The sequence below is a fragment of the Atractosteus spatula genome, chromosome 24 (genome assembly GCF_055471065.1).
Source record: "Atractosteus spatula isolate fAtrSpa1 chromosome 24, fAtrSpa1.hap1, whole genome shotgun sequence".
Lineage (NCBI taxonomy): Eukaryota > Metazoa > Chordata > Actinopteri > Semionotiformes > Lepisosteidae > Atractosteus > Atractosteus spatula.
The window spans coordinates 11,355,480-11,373,836 of NC_142729.1; the positions used below are offsets into that span (position 1 = coordinate 11,355,480).

Sequence of the window (18,357 nt, forward strand, 5' to 3'; positions counted from 1 at the left end):
ACTGGTCCATGGAAGACAGTTTGTATAGAAGAGATACTGTCAATACACTATTCATAAGTGATGCACAAACCCAATTAAAGCAGCTCAGCAGCTGTTCTCAGCCTCAGTCCTCTGTGGTTCCTGTTGATGAACCAGAGCAGCTCCTGTAGAGCTGAGGGAGGTTTATGTACGGCTGTGTACACTGTGTTAACATACCGTACCACCAAGTTATACACTCAGATGAGCCAGATCAGCTCCTATAGAGATGAGGGAGGTTTATGTACAGACCTGTACCACTGTGTGAGAGGAGTGCTGTAGCCCTGCTGACAGTAATAATCTCCTCCATCTTCAGTTTGGACTCCAGTGATGGTCAGAGAGAAGTCAGACCTAGATCCACTGCCATTGAAACACTCTGGGATCCCAGACTGACAGTATGTTGCTGTCATAGATCAGGAGTCTGGGGGCTTCTCCTGCTTTCTGATGGTACCAAGCAAGACAGGAGTGATATGAACCTCTATAAAAACATCTACCTACAGAACTGCTGGTCTTACAGCTCACAGTGACTGTCTGTGCTGGGAGAATCTGTCCACTGGAACCTGAAATAAAATAAACAAATACGTGTATTAATAGAAATAATTTTCTGCTGGCTTGATGATAAATCAGTACTGTTGTTTTACTGAGGAGACTTTAGTGCTTATGGCGATGGGACAAAAGAGAAATGGATTCTACTCTTAAGTGTCTTTTTACCTGTTTGTGCACATGGTCTGACACACGGACAGACTGTGAGTCAGGACAAGGAGGAATAAACTCAGTTCACTCCCTGAGTATGACTGCTGCCACTAAATATACATTGATAGTCAGGCTTGTTGACAGGAGTCTGCACAAGACCACCTGTATTCATGTCATTGACCATTGGAAATTACGGGTAGCAAGAGAGTAGCAAGTGTGCTGAAAGGCCTCTCAGCCTGGTGTCTAATTTTGTAATAATGCAGCTGCTTTCTTGGTGTGAATCTCATCAGTAATCAGGCTGAGGAATCCACATGCCAGAGCAGGGAAGAATGAGACTCAACTGAGGAACAAGATTCAAGATTTTTTATTTGCCAAAAACAACACGTGTATTGGAATGCTTACTTGTTCAGCTGTACCCAGTAACAGTAGAGAAAAAAAATAGGCACAAATGACAATCAGATATGGACAATAAATTTAGACAATAGATGTTATAATTCAGCCAAGACAGGACATAGTGCAAACAGTGCAGTACCTTAAAGTGCAGGTGGTAATTTGAGCAGGTGGTAATTTGAGCTGTTTATGATGCGGACTGCTTGGGGGAAGAAACTGTTTTTCGAATCTGTTGGTCAGTGTTCTGATACTGCGATACCTCTTACCAGAACCCAGGGCTGAAAACAGATTGTTGCCAGGGTGAATTGGGTCCCGAAGTTAGCTCAGGCCTGGTTGTTGCAGCGGTTGAGATTTATCCGGTTGATGGAGGGAAGCTTGGTCCCAATGATTTTCTGTGCGGACCTCACAACCCTCTGCATGGCTTTTCTGTTCTGTACTGTGGCTCCACCACACCACACCATAAAACCACTGGTCAGGACACTCTCAATGGTATTACGGTAAAAATTAGTGAGTGTTGTCTTGCTCATCGCCCACTTCCTTAACTGTTGCAGGAACTGAAGAAGCTGGTGGGCTTTAGTGAGGATGGCAGCAGTGTTCTCTGAACAGCTCAGCCTCTCAGTGAACTGGAGGCTGAGGAACCTGAAGGTGCTGACAGTTTCGACTGGAGCCCCGTGAATGATGATGAGTGTGAGATGTCTTCCGTGCCTCCTGAAGTCCACTATAATCTTTTTTGTTTTGCCAATGTTAAGTGTGAGGTTGCTGAAAGTCTGTGTACAGCCTTGATCAACCTCAGCTAATAATGGAACAAGTAATAGGTTTATTCCATGCTGAAAAAAAGAAGAAAGAAAACACAACGTTTTGGCCGTGGAGCCTTCTGAGGTGTGCTTCAGGTTTTTCAGCATGGAATAAGCCAATTACTTGTTCCTTTGCAGCCCATGCATGCTGATGCAGCTACCCACCTGAACTACTAAGTTAATAACATAACACGAATGGGTGTTTATGAGCAAACAGTATTGGAATCATAGAAATATTTCCACTTACATCACAGTGGATATTCTTGATAATGTTATCCCTGCCTTTCAGCTACTCCTAAGGAGTCACATACAACAGTTATTTCTGACAGGTCACATACAGCAGATGTCTGTTTAAATACACTGAAACGAGGTTAAAAGTACTGACCCCAGGCCTGAGTCAGATCTCTACAAGCTGGTACAGTGTGAGCAGTACCCATCCCATCTGTGTGTTGGTCTCAGCTTGGAGATTATTCATCTACATCTCATTATTATTTTCCATCAGGTCCACAGAACCAAAATTAATTATACATTTTATGTACTAAACACACAGAAATAGTTTGTAGATATACAGTATAGCATTTAAGTTCCTTAATTTAAAATGCTATGCTACAGAAGCTTATTAGCACTGAGGAGAGAAAAATATTTTGTTTAAAATTGTGTTTAAATGCAATAGTGAATTTGTGAACAATGTTGCCTACTATAATATATTGCAATATGTATGCAATAATATTGTCCTGTGCAAAGTAGCATTGACTTTAACAACAGTAGGATATCCTCACACCCCTCTTTCTGGAAAAAAATAATCTTAAGGTGCAAGTTTTTTGTCTTTTGTCTACATGAAGTACACATTTCTAAATTTCTACATGGCTTTTTTTTGGTATTATGTAATATTATTGCCAAGTTGTTAAACAATCTGCTCAATTTTTCAGCAACAACTCAGAAGCTTTTTTTAAAAAGAAGTATTAGTTCCTAAATGTGAGACTTGACTGGATCTATTACAAGGACAAATCATTACAGTTTTGAGATACTGAATCTATGGATGTTTTTTAATTCAGACGGGTTTATCATAAAACAGAACCACAAGCAGCACAGGCTGCAGTTATTGATGTTGACCAGTAGAGGGAGACAGATCATGTCAGGGGGGTAGCTGCGTCAGCATGCGTAGGCTGCAAAGGAACAAGTAATAGGTTTATTCCATGCTGAAAAAAAGAAGAAAGAGAACACAACGTTTCGGCCGTGGAGCCTTCTTCAGGTGTGAGGTGTCGAGGTATAGACCCTATGCGTAGTGGCAAAAGGGGCAACACGGAGGTTTGACCAGGCTCAGGGAGTCAGATGATGTCGGGTAGAAACATATGCTCTCAGGTCGTGGAGGAGACACCTGACACCTGAAGAAGGCTCCACGGCCGAAACGTTGTGTTCTCTTTTTTCTTTTTTTCAGCATGGAATAAACCTATTACTTGTTCCTTTGCAGATCATGTCAGTACTATCACCACTGTAACAGAAATTTGATTAATGTCAATGGATCACCCTTCATTATTAAGCTGTAAGGCCTCCACCCTTTTGCCTTCTCTGCTAAGAAAAACTAAGAGAAGCTTAGAAGAGTTTAACTAATGTGGATGATGCAGTGTGACTGCTCATTACAGCCTGGACCCCCCAGTGTCTTGTCTCCTCAGCAATTAGTGCAGACCAGGCAGGAGGGGGGAGAAGTGATCTTCTGCCACTACAGGGGCAACAGACCCTACCACAGTACTCATGACAACTGGGAGTGATGAAGGCTGTTCAAATCAATTTTATATTTTTAAGTTCTGTAAATGTTTCACAAGTATTTGCACATTCTGTATATTTGAAAGTAATTGATCAGTATTTTCACACTAACACTCTGATAGAATGCAAGATCTAAAACTAGTTGTCAGTTGACATGTCCTGAACTACAGTCCACACTAAATAAGTAAGATGTTTATATTTGGTGATGTTTATTAATACTGTACACAAACAATAGAACTGACCTCATGTTGTCATGGATGTCGGAAGGGCATGCCGTGGAATGACCAGGAGAGAGGTATAGACCCTATGCGTAGTGGCAAAAGGGGCAACACGGAGGTTTGACCAGGCTCAGGGAGTCAGATGATGTCGGGTAGAAACATATGCTCTCAGGTCGTGGAGGAGACGACCTGGCGCTAGGCGGGTTTCAAGACATCTGAACCCTCAATGCTGAGAGAGTAACAAAGGGTGACCTGGAAATATATAGCCCCACACAAAGACACACTGGAAGGACACGAAAAGCACAAGGAAACTAGGAACACGACAGAGGCGGAGCGCCCTCTAGATGTAGAGGGTGTGACAGTACCCCCCCCTTCAAGGGTGGCTCCTGATGCCCAAAAAACAAATGAGCTGCACAGCACTGGTGGAAGGAAAAACCTCATTGAACTGAAAGGAAACCTCCCGGAGTCCACGGCTGAGAGCTACCCCCTCCTACAGTTTAAAAACCTTTATTGAGTAGAGAAAGGGGGGGCCAGGCGGGGCTCTAGAGGAGCGAGACAAAAAAACAGACAAAACACGTAAAAAAGCATGCACAGCAAAAAATAAAACCTGGGAGACTAGGGCAACATAACACACAAAAAAGACACACAACAGATAGGAACCAAGAGTGCAGGGAGGTCAGGGAGACAGCAAAAAAAAACCCGGGAACAAAAATAGAAAAACACCCCTCACTGGGGCAAAAATAAGCTCAACATTCAGTCATGGATGCCAGGAGTGACATCCCGTGGAGAGCCACGTATTTGTACGCGGATGTTGGGAAGGCATACCGCTGAAGGTAGGAGAGCGGTAGAGACCCTATGCGTAGTGGCAAAAGGGGCAACACGGAGGTACGCCTGGGCTCTGGAGGTCATCTGATGTTGGGTAGAAACCTATGCCCTCAGGCCACGGAATAGACAACCTGCTGCTAGGCAGGTCTCAAGACATTTGAACCCTGAATGCTGAGTGAGGAACAAAGGGTGACCCGGAAATATATAGCCCCACACAAAGATACACTGGAAGGAAAGAAAAGAAAAGGACAGGAAAACTAGGAACAAGACAGAGACGGAGCACCCTCTAGCTGTAGAGGGTGTGACACATGTAGCCTGGTCTCATCAGATCTCAGAAGCTGAACATAGCTGGGCCAAATCAGAACCATAATGGGAGACCTCCAAGGAAAACCAGGTTCCTGCTGTCAGTGGAGCTGCTGAACCAGAATTTACAAATAATCTCAGCATGCTGTTGGAGCACAGGGATGCAATGCTGTAGGAGTTTTTATGTTGGAAGGTTGCGATTCTGCAGTTACTGCGCAGTATGCTTGTAGAAAATAAACCTGCTTAGTTTATGTCAGCACCCATGTGTCATGTCTTAATCCGCAGGACATTTGGTGATGAGGATGGCTGTGTAGGGATTCAAGGAGTTTCAGCGCAGTTCAGTGAAAGTTTGAGATGAGTTTTATTTGTGATGAAAACAGCATTTTCCAGAGAACACTGGGAGAAGACACGTATTAGGGGCATCACCCACACTGTCCTGAACTCCAGTAGTGTCCCAGAGGATTTTACAGCCATAGTCACCCTAAGTTAATTCCGGGAATGGATGTTTATGAATGACCACTTTTGAAATAATAGAAATTACTTCCACAGTGGCTGTTCCTAATAACATTATCCCTGCTTTTCAGTGACACCTGAAGTCCCTCATACAGCAAGTGTGTGTTTAAAGTGTGTTTTTTTAAGTTGTACAGTATGTTATCTAACTTGTTGTTTCTGTTGCTGCTGCTCTGTGTTCATGTTTTTGGTGATTCCTTTAATGTCTTTGTCTGGGAGCATATATGCAAATAAACATTTTATTGCACTAGTGCTGGTGCAGTGAGGGCAGCAGCCTTCCCCTCGGTGTGCTGCTCTCAGCTTGGAGATCTTTCAGCATCTCTGCCATCGGGTTCCACAGCATCGGAATTAAGGAGGAAATTCAATTGAAAGGTTTGGCACTTCGCTCACCTTAGGGCTAAAATCAATACTGTGGGAGTTCTACTTCATGACTCCACACCTCTGATCTTTCCAGGTAGCAGAAATTATTTTATAGTACAGTATGTTTTTGCCAGATGCAGTATATCCCAATATCTGGCCAGCAAGACCTGGACAAATGTTGTCTCTAAGCTCAGGCTCATCATCTTACAACACTTTTTAAGCAGATACAAAATTGCTAGCAATAATGAATTACAGAAATACTGTATTTTTCTTCTGTCTAGGTTCTCTATGAATTATGTCTTAATCCAGGAGAAAATTCTCATATTCTCATATCAAGCTCCATTCATGCACCACTGTTGAACTAGGACAGTTTATTTCAGAAGTTCAGAAAATACTGCACCTGATTTGCTTTTCTTTAGTCAAAGAGCTGTTTAAGAATGGAACAAGGTTCCCAGCTACATATATTGGTACAATACTCTGGCTTCTTTCAAGTAACAGCCATGTGAGATTCTCAGATCAATGAGATACTAGCAACCAAACAACCATGAGGTGCCCAATGGCCTCTTGTTTCCCTTTCTTTTGTTCTTAAATCCTCACAAAACAAAACACATATTTAGTGAATTTTGACAAAGTCCTTTGTGGACACATTGATTTCCAAGAACATCAGTTCCGGCTCTTTGACACAGATCTGAAAAACTCGACAGCCAACTGGTGATTTTAAGATCATTAAAGAAGAGCAAAGGACACAAAATGAAAGCCAGTGTCAAATTTATAGCCAACCAACCTTTGGGTTGTTAGGATTTTTGTGTGGTACACACGGAATAACAGAGATACAAAAGACAGAGATACAAAGATGAGAAAAAAAATCTTAACTAACACACATGTATTCAATACAAAATACAATACAATACTAAATCCCAGTGAAAACAGAGATCCAGCAATTTACCAATCCATAATTTTATAACAATGTTGGGTTAATAGCATCCTGCCACACTGTTAATGAAGAAACATATCTTTACACATTTCTGAAATATATTTCATAATTCTAATCAAATTGTTGCACTACAGTATGTTTTACTGATATTACTGGTCAGTAAAAAAATTAAATTCAACCCAACAAATTTCAGTTCATCTGTTGCAGTCACTGGCTGAACAGTGACTGATCCACACTGTAACTCTTAAAGTGTTTGGAGCAGTGAGGCGGCACAGGCATGCAAAGCTCCTTCCTGTATACAAATCCTGTCACAGACAGTTAGACAAGGCCTGAGCTGGAAATCAGGTGCAATTCTACGGTTTGTCTACTTTTAGCTATTTCCTTTAATTTGTGTTGCATTGAAGGAAGAGTGATTCAGAAATAATCAAACTGTTCTATTATATTCTGTACATTGTATACGTCAGTTTGCCAACTGTATATTGCTTTTATATTGTCCAGTATTACTAGTAGCCATAAAAGCGCTCTTACCATTTGGTATTTCAGTTTCTAAATGTTCCTGTAATTTCAAATAATCAAATCATTACAATAAACAGACAAAGAAGCATTGAATACAGAAAAATCGTGCAGAATGGGTAACAATTTTAATTTAGATGTTTAAACGGTCACACTGTTTTAGTTATATGTGATATGTCAAGGAAATATGATGTTTCTTTTGGAAGTGAGTGTGTGATAGTCTGATGTGATGGTGTTGTGTGTGTATAGAGACACAGGTAAGGGAAGGAATGGCATCTTCAATAGGTCATCACCATGACCCAAAGAATGTGTTGCAGAAGTCCAGAAGATATACCTGTAGATTAAGTGTCAACATAGTCATTTTTCATGAATGGGTCTCTAGCTCAGTGTTTCCCATTTTTTTTGTAAAGTTTATGAAACCATTTCATCCAACATGGAAAGACAATATCTATCCATGACACCTTGTGATTAAACACCCAGTGTGCAGCAGATCAGATGAGGAAATTAAGAATGAATCAAGGACACCGAATTCACATCCCTACTCTCTTCAACAGTGTCATGGGGTCTTTAATAAACCCACTCAAGTCACAATCTCATTTGGCTCATTTGGTTTAATGTGTCATCTGAAGGATATCAGCTCCTACAGCACTACATCCCTGTGTGTTTGCTTGTAAATAATTAATTGGTTAAGCAACACCACACACAGCAGGAACCTGGTTTGTCTTGGAGGTCTTCTACTACTGTACTGATCTGACCCAGCTGTGCTCAGCTTCTGAGATCTGATGAGACCAGGCTTTAGCGTGGTAATGCATTTGTAAATTATGACCTAGCTTTCTGAGGTCCAGGTACTGGCCAGGCCAGCTTCAGTGGGCTGCTTGATAAAATGATATACAGTATCGGCTACTTTATATCTTGGAGTAAAGCAGAACCTCATGAATGATTTAATTCATATTAGCATTAGGTGGTTTTTATTATTTTTTCTGTTCATATTCTTATACAGAGGCATTTTTCCCTTGTCAAATTTCTAAAAAATATATGAGAATATCAGAAAAACAAGAAACAAAATTGAGTTAATTTTGCTGTTAATTTAGATATGCATCAGCGAAATTTCTAATATAGTGCATAGTTATTAATACTTTACAACTTTATTTCTTATATCCCATTTGCGTCAAGTTTAGTAAGTGTCCATTTGCAAATCTGAGTATCTGCAGCAGTGCTGTCAGGGCCAGGACATCAATGTCATCATTCAGGCTGATTTCCTCACTGTAGTTCTTCACGGGAAGAATGCAGTTTACAGGAATGCCCGATATCTGATGAAACCTCTCTATCTGAAATATAAAGAAAGACAGATGATTGATTAAATATAACATACAAGTCCAAGGAATTTAATTGTACTTTAAACATTGCAGACATACTGTAAACATCAAAGAATCTAATGTCTATTAATGTCAAATGTCCCAGTGAATGCCTGTGTGTCTGCAGATCTTGGTATGCAGGGAGACTAGTGACACAGCCTGTGCTCTCCAGACTCTGTTCTCCTTTCTTTTGTGAGAAGATGCTTCAGTTCCTCAACAACACATTTCTAAATTACTGGGCCAAGCAAAGAGGCTGCAACCTGCTTGTCTCAGACCCAAGACCCACCTCAGTAATGCATCTCCTGCATAATCTTCAAGCCTACTATACCTCACTGAGAGTCTCAGAGGCCGTTAGACTCTAACAAGATCCCTTAACTTCAGAGCTCTTACTGTCTCCTTCCAGCCGGAGCCTAGATGGCGACTGATTATGAAGCAAATCAGCAAAAGTAATTTAAGCTGATTACAATATTTTAATAAGGTACAAACCTTGAAGGAGTATTTCTTTAATATTAAGGTCAGGTTTGCATTCTCTTTATTAAAGTGTAACTTGAGACAGTAATATATTAATATTAAATAGCAAAGTTTAAACTCACCTGTGATTTGATGTATTTACTCCTGTACACCTTCCTGACATCTTTTCCTACCAATGGACAGGCTTTATCCACCTTAGTTAACAGCACAGCCTGGGGAATATCTGCAGAAACAAAACAAAATAAATTTGTTTTTTTATCAAACCTTCGTTATGCAGAAGTTAAGATTTCAGAGGCAGGGAAATGGCAAAGGTGGAGCTATTATTGACTATTATTTCTGAGCTTCTTCCAGGCAATTTGATTTTATGCACTGTATTTTTGTACTTCACTAATTCAGCTTTAGAATATTCCTCGGATCAGTCTATCAGGTGTAGTGGATCATATTCTTGGGGTAATGTAAGGCTATACTTGTCATGAAATACTATTCATTCAGAATTATTGGAACAAACCTATCTTTTATTTGGGATCTTTAAAACTTTTATACGTTTTAATTTTGTTTTTCAGATGTAGTGAAAGTTTTGTCTGTACCATTTAGATTGCGTTGTGTTGTGTTTTACTTTCATCATTTCACACTGATGGAGAAAATAATCCGTCATTGATATTATTATATATTTTAGAGTTTTTCTCACAATTTTATTTGACAATGTTTTAGATGTTGTTGTGAATCTGTATTTTACCAAGCAGTTTAATAGTGCTGAATGGAAGTTCCCAATTTATTACAGCATTGATCAGGTGTAGAATTATTTGGTGCATATGTGTAAATGGTAGGTGCTATTTTTTGTATTGTAAGACCTAATATCCTGTACCGGCAATGCTTGTTAATAAGACAGAATTAAGTGTTGCTGTGCTTTCCCAAATGAGGCCCCATCTCTCTGTTCATCTCTGTGGTGCAGCCACAGAGAAGCTATTCATACAGGCTGATTTAAAGATGTTTTCTTTTGATAAGGGACAGCTCCCAAATGGGGATGCACTTAGCTAAGCCTGGCTATCATGATCAATGATCACCCATTGGCGCCTATCTGTCTAGGGAGTGCCAGATGGACATCTGGACTGCATTCCTAGGTGTCAGGAGTAAGTGAGTCATATCTCACCTTGATCAACCAATCAGGGACTGGTAGGGCCGAGTAACCCACGTGGGACTCTGATGCCCATGGAACTTTCAGCCAATGAATGAGCTGAAGTTCCTCCAGGTAAAAACAGGCAACACAGAGAGCCTGTAGGAGACTATTCTAGGGACTATTCCAGTAGGTGAATTCTAAATGAGTATTCCAGGAGCAGAAGGCTCCCAAGGGCAGGACATTCTCGCAGCGCACCTCCTGACCATCCTGAGACTCAGCCCGGACAACCACGGAACGCCCAGTGTGTCCGAGTGCCAGAACTTTCCTTTGTTCTAAGAGTCGAGAGCGGAGGTGGCCAGTGCGTAACCAAAGGATCAACCCAAGGTTAGCATCAGCAGCAAGCCTGCTGAACAGGTCAGAACTGTGGACAGCTGAATCACTATCCAGAACTAGCGCTTCATCAGGAACGAACCGGTCTTCTTCCTGACTTGCTGACCCACAGTATCTTTTCTCCTGTGCACAAACTTTGCTAGTTAAAGCCAACACTAACTAGCCGGTCAGTGAGCATCAGCAGCACACCGTCGCAAGCCGCACAATACAGCCTGGCACGGAGCCAGAGAGCCCGCAGGAGATCTGAATCCCCAGAGATTGGATGAGTATTCAACTTCAATGCATTACAGCTCGAGAATTCAATTGTTATCCCAACCAGTTGATATCAATTTAATTCCTAAGAGTTATGTACTTGTTTTGAGTATCTAATGTAGAAGTTGTAACCAAGTTCAATTACGAAACAGTCTAAATGAATGATATACTGAATGTATGTTTTCTTGATATATGTAACTCTTCGTAACTGATTGAATATATACCTTTTGTATTCTGATAACTCTCTCGATAAGATCTGTTAGGTTTACATACATATTCTATGTATTAATAAATGTATCCTCGTGTATTAGTACCTGTGTGTGTGCATTGTTTGAGTTATATCGCATGGTTGGATTCTAAAGCCATTAAAAGAATCATTTTGTGATTTACTGCTACAATTCATAATTGTCCCAGTAACTGCCCAAACCCTACAGAACTGGTGCCTCGTGAGAGCACACTACAATCCTCATCTCTGTTTTATTTCTTGTCTTGGCCACAAAACTGTCCATGTGTCATTACAACTCTCCAGGGTTTAAATTCAGTTTAGGTTGATGACCACAGCAAAGTAATTTTAAAACTATCCTTTTAGACAGGACCCTTTAGCTTTAACAGCTGTGATGGCTATGAGCAAGGTACCTACCTCCAGGAGTGAGTGAGCACTGAGGGCTCCTGTAGTGGTGAATTCTGAATTATTGCTGTGCAGTGATTGCAGTCAGTGTGACCCAAAACTTTATTAATGTCTTTCGTAATTACTATACAGCCAAAGAGCAGTCGTCTTTTGCTAATTTGTGCAGATTGCATATATGAGCCTGATTTAATAATATTTAAAAATGCTCTCAAATTCTTTGTTTATATTGTATCTTCTATGATACTAGAGGCTTTCATTAAATCCACTGTTGTTTCTGCAAATGAATGTCTTGAACAACATTTATTATTATTCAAGCTCTAAAAAGGTACTTGTACTTATACTTTGGCATAAATCTTTTAAAGAATCTTAATTTATTTTTTAAATTGAATAGCTAGTTGCTGTTTTATGCCCAGTCAGATTAAATTGAATTGTCTGTTGTTACTCATTTCAGTTTGCATTTACTCTCTAACTCTGACACCTGCCTGTCAGATCTATACATTGTGTGTCCTATAATGAGCTCTACAAGAGAATCTATACCAATCTGAGGGTGATCTTATCCCTCCTTAAAGTCACTATTGAGCAATAAAACAAGGCATTCCTGTAAGCGGTTCCATGGGAGAGATAACTGTTTGACAAATTGTAACAAAAAGTATATTAATCACAGGCAGCCAAATACAAGTTTTTTTTTACTTGTAAATGTTAACTATCTGAGAGATAAAATCATGTTAGCTTAAGTCTCATCAATTAGAAATACGTAGAATGCATTTTCAGCATTTGAATGTTACACATAATTGTGTAGAAAGCTGTGTGTTCATTGAGTCCTTGAGTGTTTTTACAATGAGCTCTAGGCTGTCAGCCAGTTTGGGAAAACATAGGTGTAGTGAATTGAGGGTTTGATGAGCTACAGCTGTGATGGTCTCTATATCGAGTATACAGATGCAGCCATTCAAAACAAGTGCGGTATGCTGCGGTATAACACAGTGGGCGTGTCACAGTATACTGCATCCTACCATATGCAAATTAGATTATGTTAATAGTATCCGGAATCACCTTGTAAAACCGGCAGGTGGAGGTAATAAAGCTTAACCTCTCCTGTACAGCATTAGAGCTGTCACCAGAAAACATTAGGTTTTGAATCCTGATCACTGCTGAGGGACTATCTCTATTCAATTAAGAATTTAAGTTGTATACTCTTTAGACTTTTAAATTTAAACTGCATTACAGTATGTTAATCGTCATATATTAAAAAAATGGTATATTTTATGAAAGCAAGATTGCTTAGTTGGACAAAAGTACACAACCTACCACCTTTATCATAAATATTTTAATGATGCAGAAATATTTTATGCATCAAAGTCTTTACCGAAGATATTACTAATAATGTTAATAATGAATGACCTTGGACAAGCTATAAACTCAAAGTATTACCCTGGTCCACATTCTTTGTAACTGTCTTTGTAAACAAAAAGACTTTATTTTATTCATTGACAAAAAGTAACACCACAGCTTTTAATTGATCCGATCACGCATTCGTTTCCAATCATACAAAGTAAGTCTTGAGAATCTCCTATTCACCATGTCCTTCACATGCTCATAAAAGATATTAATTTAGGAACATAAACATATTGCTGTATGTAAACTGTACTGTATATGGCTGGTCTTGGTAATTTAAAGAAAAAATACAGACCAGTATTCCATTTCTCCCTAAACATTTTAAGCATAAAAGTTTTATAAAACGGTCCCCAAATATGCGATTTCTGTATAGAATGAATTTTAATTTTTTAAATTTATTTAACATGAAAATTAAGCTGTTTACATTCCTCCACCTGAGAATATAGTCCCTCGTTGCTACGTAACGCAGAAACACAGCCACAAGTAATTAGCAAAGAGAGGACATTAGCTAGCCAATATGATAAAGGAATAAATGATTTGTTTTTTGTTTATTTCTTTAGCACATTTATTTGAACATTTCCATCGATTGTACAAGCACTGAAAAAGTGTCCAATCCCTAGTTCGTCAGGAATTTTCTTTTACTATAACAGACATAAAAACTCCCTTGCTTTAAACTGGGTGTTTCATAATTTCTAAGAATGAAAATGACTTAAACTATGCGACACTTATCATTCAACGAGAGCTCAAAATATCACAAGGATCCTCAAGAGCGCAACAAAGACAGCAGAAAAAGATATCAGATACATGAGAATCCAAGCTTTTTTATTTACGCTAAGAAGTAGTCTTTAAAATTTCTTTATCACTCAGTGAAGTCAAAATTCCGGGGTGTGCGTATATTAGAGAATATAGCACGGCTTCGAATGTGTATCAGCCAATCAGATTTCAGGACCGGAATTATTCGTTTTATAATAGGGAATATAGTATGGAATCATGTATCAAAAGAAATAAATAATTATATTAATTTAAGGATCTAAATATCTAGAAAATATGTATCTATATAGCAGGTAGTATTACTGTATTCCACTTTCTTTGTAAACATGGAAAAACAGATTCACAAGGCGAAGCTGTGTCACTCTTCTGTGTAAAAAACCGTGGCTGCTGTTTTTAATAAGTTGCTGAGTAAAGAATAGGAATGTTCCTGCTCTCAGTCTTTACCGAAGATATCACTAATTGTATTAATAATGAATGACGTTGGACAAGCTGTAAACTCAAAGTATTACCCTGGTCCACATTCTTTGTAATCGTCTTTGCAAATGAAAAAACTTTATTTTTTCATTGACAAAAAGTAACTAGTATTTAGTTGATCCGATCACGTATTCATTTCCAATCACACAAAGTAAGTCTTGAGAATCTCCGATTCACCATGCCTTTTGCATGCTCATAAAATATATTAATTTAGGAACATGAAAATATTATGTAAACTGTACTGTATATTGCTGGTCTTGGTAGTTTAAAGAAACAATACACATCCGTATTCCATTTCTCCCTAAACATTTTAAGGATCAAAGTCTTACATGTGGTTATTTCGGAAACGTTTTTACGTGCTCCTTCTGACCATAATAAGATTATATACTTTGTGAACCTTTTCTGTGAATTCGCTCGTTATTGGATTAAACAAACGCATACCTTTAGAATTTGATTAACAGGGAATATAATATGGAATCGCGTACCTAAACAAATTAATAACGATATAATTATATTCATGTACTGTCTGGCAGAATAAACTGAAGAGTTAGTTAATGCGACACGGAATTGTTAAGAATTATCACCTCTTTTTATATCTGAGAACAAATGAGAACATTCCACTCAATGGGCGATGCATTTTTATCTCAATCACCTGCTAATTCGTTTTACACCATGGGAAGACAGGAGAATGTGGTTGTACTGTATCTGTACGGAATGTGTGTTGCATTTACAAAATTCAAGTGTTTCAAGTGTATAATTAAAAAGTAAAAAAAAAACTTAAAGCTTACACAAAGATTCTAAGATGATCACGAGGAAGTGTATTGCATGTCTAATGGTCTAACCCCATTTTGATTAAAATCACAAATGCATGTTTATTAAATGCCTTTTTTGATTCACAATCTGAAAATGAAAACCGGGGAAGGTCAAGTCAGCTAAAATATCAAAAACGATTTTGGCACGCCTGTAGCATTTTCACAAAACCTCTTAGAGTTGTGAGAACACTTGCTTGTACACACGTTCACAACGCGAGAAATACTGTTCAATACGGCTTTGTGCGAAAAACCCATATATCAGCATAGGAAGCATAACAGCATAACCCAGACTGTAAGCACAGGAATAAAGCTTTGTTTGATTTCTGAAACCCTTTCTTTATGTCCTGTTTTCATTCAGGTAAGGGTCAACTATATACACAATACTGCTGACAGCAGGAATATTCCTATTCTTTACTCAGCAGCTTATTAAAAACAGCTCCCATGGTGTTCAAACCAATGTTTTTATACAGAAGACTGATGCACGCTTCGTGTTGTGAATCTGTTTTTCTAAGAAAACATGTGTCCGTGGGGGAAGGTGGAGTGTCTTTCATGGAAAGCTCGCCCCATTCTAAGTTGAAAATACCTTTAAAACAGGTTTGTTTACAAACAATGTAGACACAGACTCAGAGAGTGGAGTGAAATTCAGCACAGAGAGAGAGAGATGCGAAAACCACGCAGCCCCAGGCAAATACACAATATTAATGTAGGGTTTTCGATTTGCACCCTACACCCTGCGGTACCGCTGTGTACATACAGAACATATTGTGATATTTAGAAATATAAAAATGTCAATATAATGCCAATAATATTTGCTATTTTAGTTTTTCAAAGAAATGTTTATTTGTTAAAAGAAAACTCATGGTGACAGCTGGGTGGAACACCCAACCTCAGGGTTATAAATCAGTCACTTGAGCTGTCACACCACCAAGGCCAGTCAAGTGACAGCTACACACATAGCAATGGAAAGTCTAATACTTCTGTTTGTGCTACAGTACATGGATATAGTTATACCGTTATTAATTTATTTAGATGCACGAATCCATATTATATTTCCTAAATCAAATTCTAAAAGTATGCTTTTGTTTACTCTGATAACGAGCATATTTGCAGAAAAGGTTAAAACGATCACTTTTCACAAAGTACATAAACGTACAATAATATGGTCAGAAGGAGCATGTAAAAACGTTTCTGAAATAATAACATGTAAGACTTCAATGCTTAAAATGTTTACGGAGAAATGGAATACTGGTGTGTATTTTTTCTTTAAACTACCAAGACCAGCCATATACAGTACAGTTTACGTACAGTAATATGTTTATGTTCCTAAATTAATTTCTTTTATGAGCATGTGAAAGGCATGGTGAATCGGAGATTCTCAAGACTTACTTTGTATCATTGGAAACGAATGCATGATCAGACCAACGAAATGCTGTGGTGTTACTTTTTGTCAATGAAAAAAGAAAGTATTTTCGTTTTCAAAGACGGTTACAAAGAATGTGGACCACGGTAATACTTTGAGTTTACAGCTTTTCCAAGGTCATTCATTATTAATACTATTAGTAATATCTTCGGTAAAGACTGTGATGCATAAGATATTTCTGCATAATTAAAATATTTATGATAAAGGTGGTAGGCTATGTACTTTTGTCCAACTGAGCAATCTTGCTTTCATAAAATATGCCAACTTTTTAATGTTTAATTTTTAATTAAATTCTTAATTGAATAAAGATTGTCCCTCAGCAGTGATTGGGATTTGAAACCTGGTGTTTTCTGGCGACAGCTCAAATGCTGTACATGAGAGTTAAGCTTTATTAGCTCCACCTGGTGATGATTCCAGATGCTATTATTTTACTGCAGTATTATGTGGTATGACGCGATATGACGGGCTATGACGCATTGTGATGCGACACGCTCACCGCGTTTTACCATAGCTTACCCCGCTCATTTTAAATGGCTGCATCTGTATCAAGACCAGCCATATAAAGTAGAGTTTACATACAGTAATATGTTTATGTTCAGAAATTAATATCGTTTATGACCTTCAGATGCATAATGCTCCTCTTCTTTTTATGCTACTAAAATTTCCCTTTAGTTGTAAAATTCAATATACAGATGCAGCCATTCAAAATGTGCGGTACAAACCCGCGGTAAGGTAATCTACCCACAAGCCACCCTACGGTGCCCTGCGGTAAGTGATTGGCTGGCCAAAATGACCGACAGGGGCACTCGTGGTGCATTGGTTGGTAGTGAAAAGATTTAATCATTTAATGTCTTTACTGTGCACATTTTAATCCACTTAGTTTTCAATATTTATATGGAATTTTACCACTAAAGGGAAATTTTAGTAGCTAAGCATAAAAAGAAGAGGAGCATAACGCATCTGAAGGTCATAAACGATATTAATTTAGGAACATAAACATTACTGTATGTACGTAAACTGTACTGTGTATGGCTGGTCTTGGTAGTTTAAAGAAAAAATACACACCAGTCTTCTAATTCTCCCTAAACATTTTAAGCATGAAAGTTTTATAAAACGGTACCCAGATATGCGATTGCTGTATAGAATGAATTTTAATTTTAAAAAAAATTATTTAACACGAAAATTAAGCTGTTTACATCTTCCGCCTGAGAACAGTCACCCGTTGCTACCCAACGCAGAAACATGGCCACTAATTAGCAAAGAGAGGACATTAGCTAGCCAATATGATAAAGAAATAAATGATTATTTTGTTTTTTCTTTTGCACATTTATTTGAACATTTCCATCGATTGTACAAGCACTTGGAAACTGTCCAATCCCTAGTTCATCAGGCATTTTCTTTTACGCTGCGGGCATTCTCCCGGTCTGGCGCCGGTCTGTGTCTTCTAGGATATAATGCCAGTGAACTCTTTTTTTAATGTCCATTATAACAGACATTCTCCTTTCCTTTTAACCGAGCGTCTAACCCCTCTGATTGGAGAAAAAAGACGTGCTGGTTTGCTATACATACTGTACCAGGAAGATGATTTCTTCCTATTCGAAATGTGTATTTTAAAAGTTTAAGAAGTAAAAACCTTACAGCGTACACAGATTTCTAAACTGATCAGGATCGTTATCTTTGTCTTATCCATAATAATGTTCACCGCTCTGTCCAGCAAATTAATAATAAACTTTATTTTATATAGTGTTTTAAATGAATAAGTAATTAGGTTGCTCATAAACCTAATCACTTTTTCTACATAAACACAGCGTAATTGCTCTCTGAAAATGCCTTTTCTTTTTATTAAGGCTCAGATTTCAACTATAGATCGTATTATTATATACTTTCTTGGAAAAATGTATTTTATGTAAACCATGTTTGCTATTAATTCATTTAGGGCTAGAATATGTTCATTGT

At 38.4% G+C, this 18,357-nt stretch overlaps 1 protein-coding gene and 1 gene segment (V, D, J or C); both read right to left on the minus strand.

Moving 5' to 3' along the window:
* The window catches only part of LOC148815891 (Ig kappa chain V-III region MOPC 321-like), a 736,297-nt gene that overhangs the window by 297,576 nt on the left and 420,364 nt on the right, over positions 1-18,357 (minus strand).
* The window catches only part of LOC148815896 (interferon-induced protein 44-like), a 50,506-nt gene continuing 40,417 nt past the window's right edge, over positions 8,269-18,357 (minus strand). For all 3 annotated transcript variants that reach the window (XM_088904753.1, XM_088904752.1, XM_088904754.1), the window contains 2 exons: positions 9,268-9,368; positions 8,269-8,647 (listed from right to left, as the gene is read on the minus strand). In XM_088904753.1, coding sequence (XP_088760879.1) covers positions 8,465-8,647; positions 9,268-9,368 — 284 coding nt within the window. In that variant the 3' untranslated portion in view covers positions 8,269-8,464. The remainder of the gene's footprint in view (positions 8,648-9,267; positions 9,369-18,357) is intronic.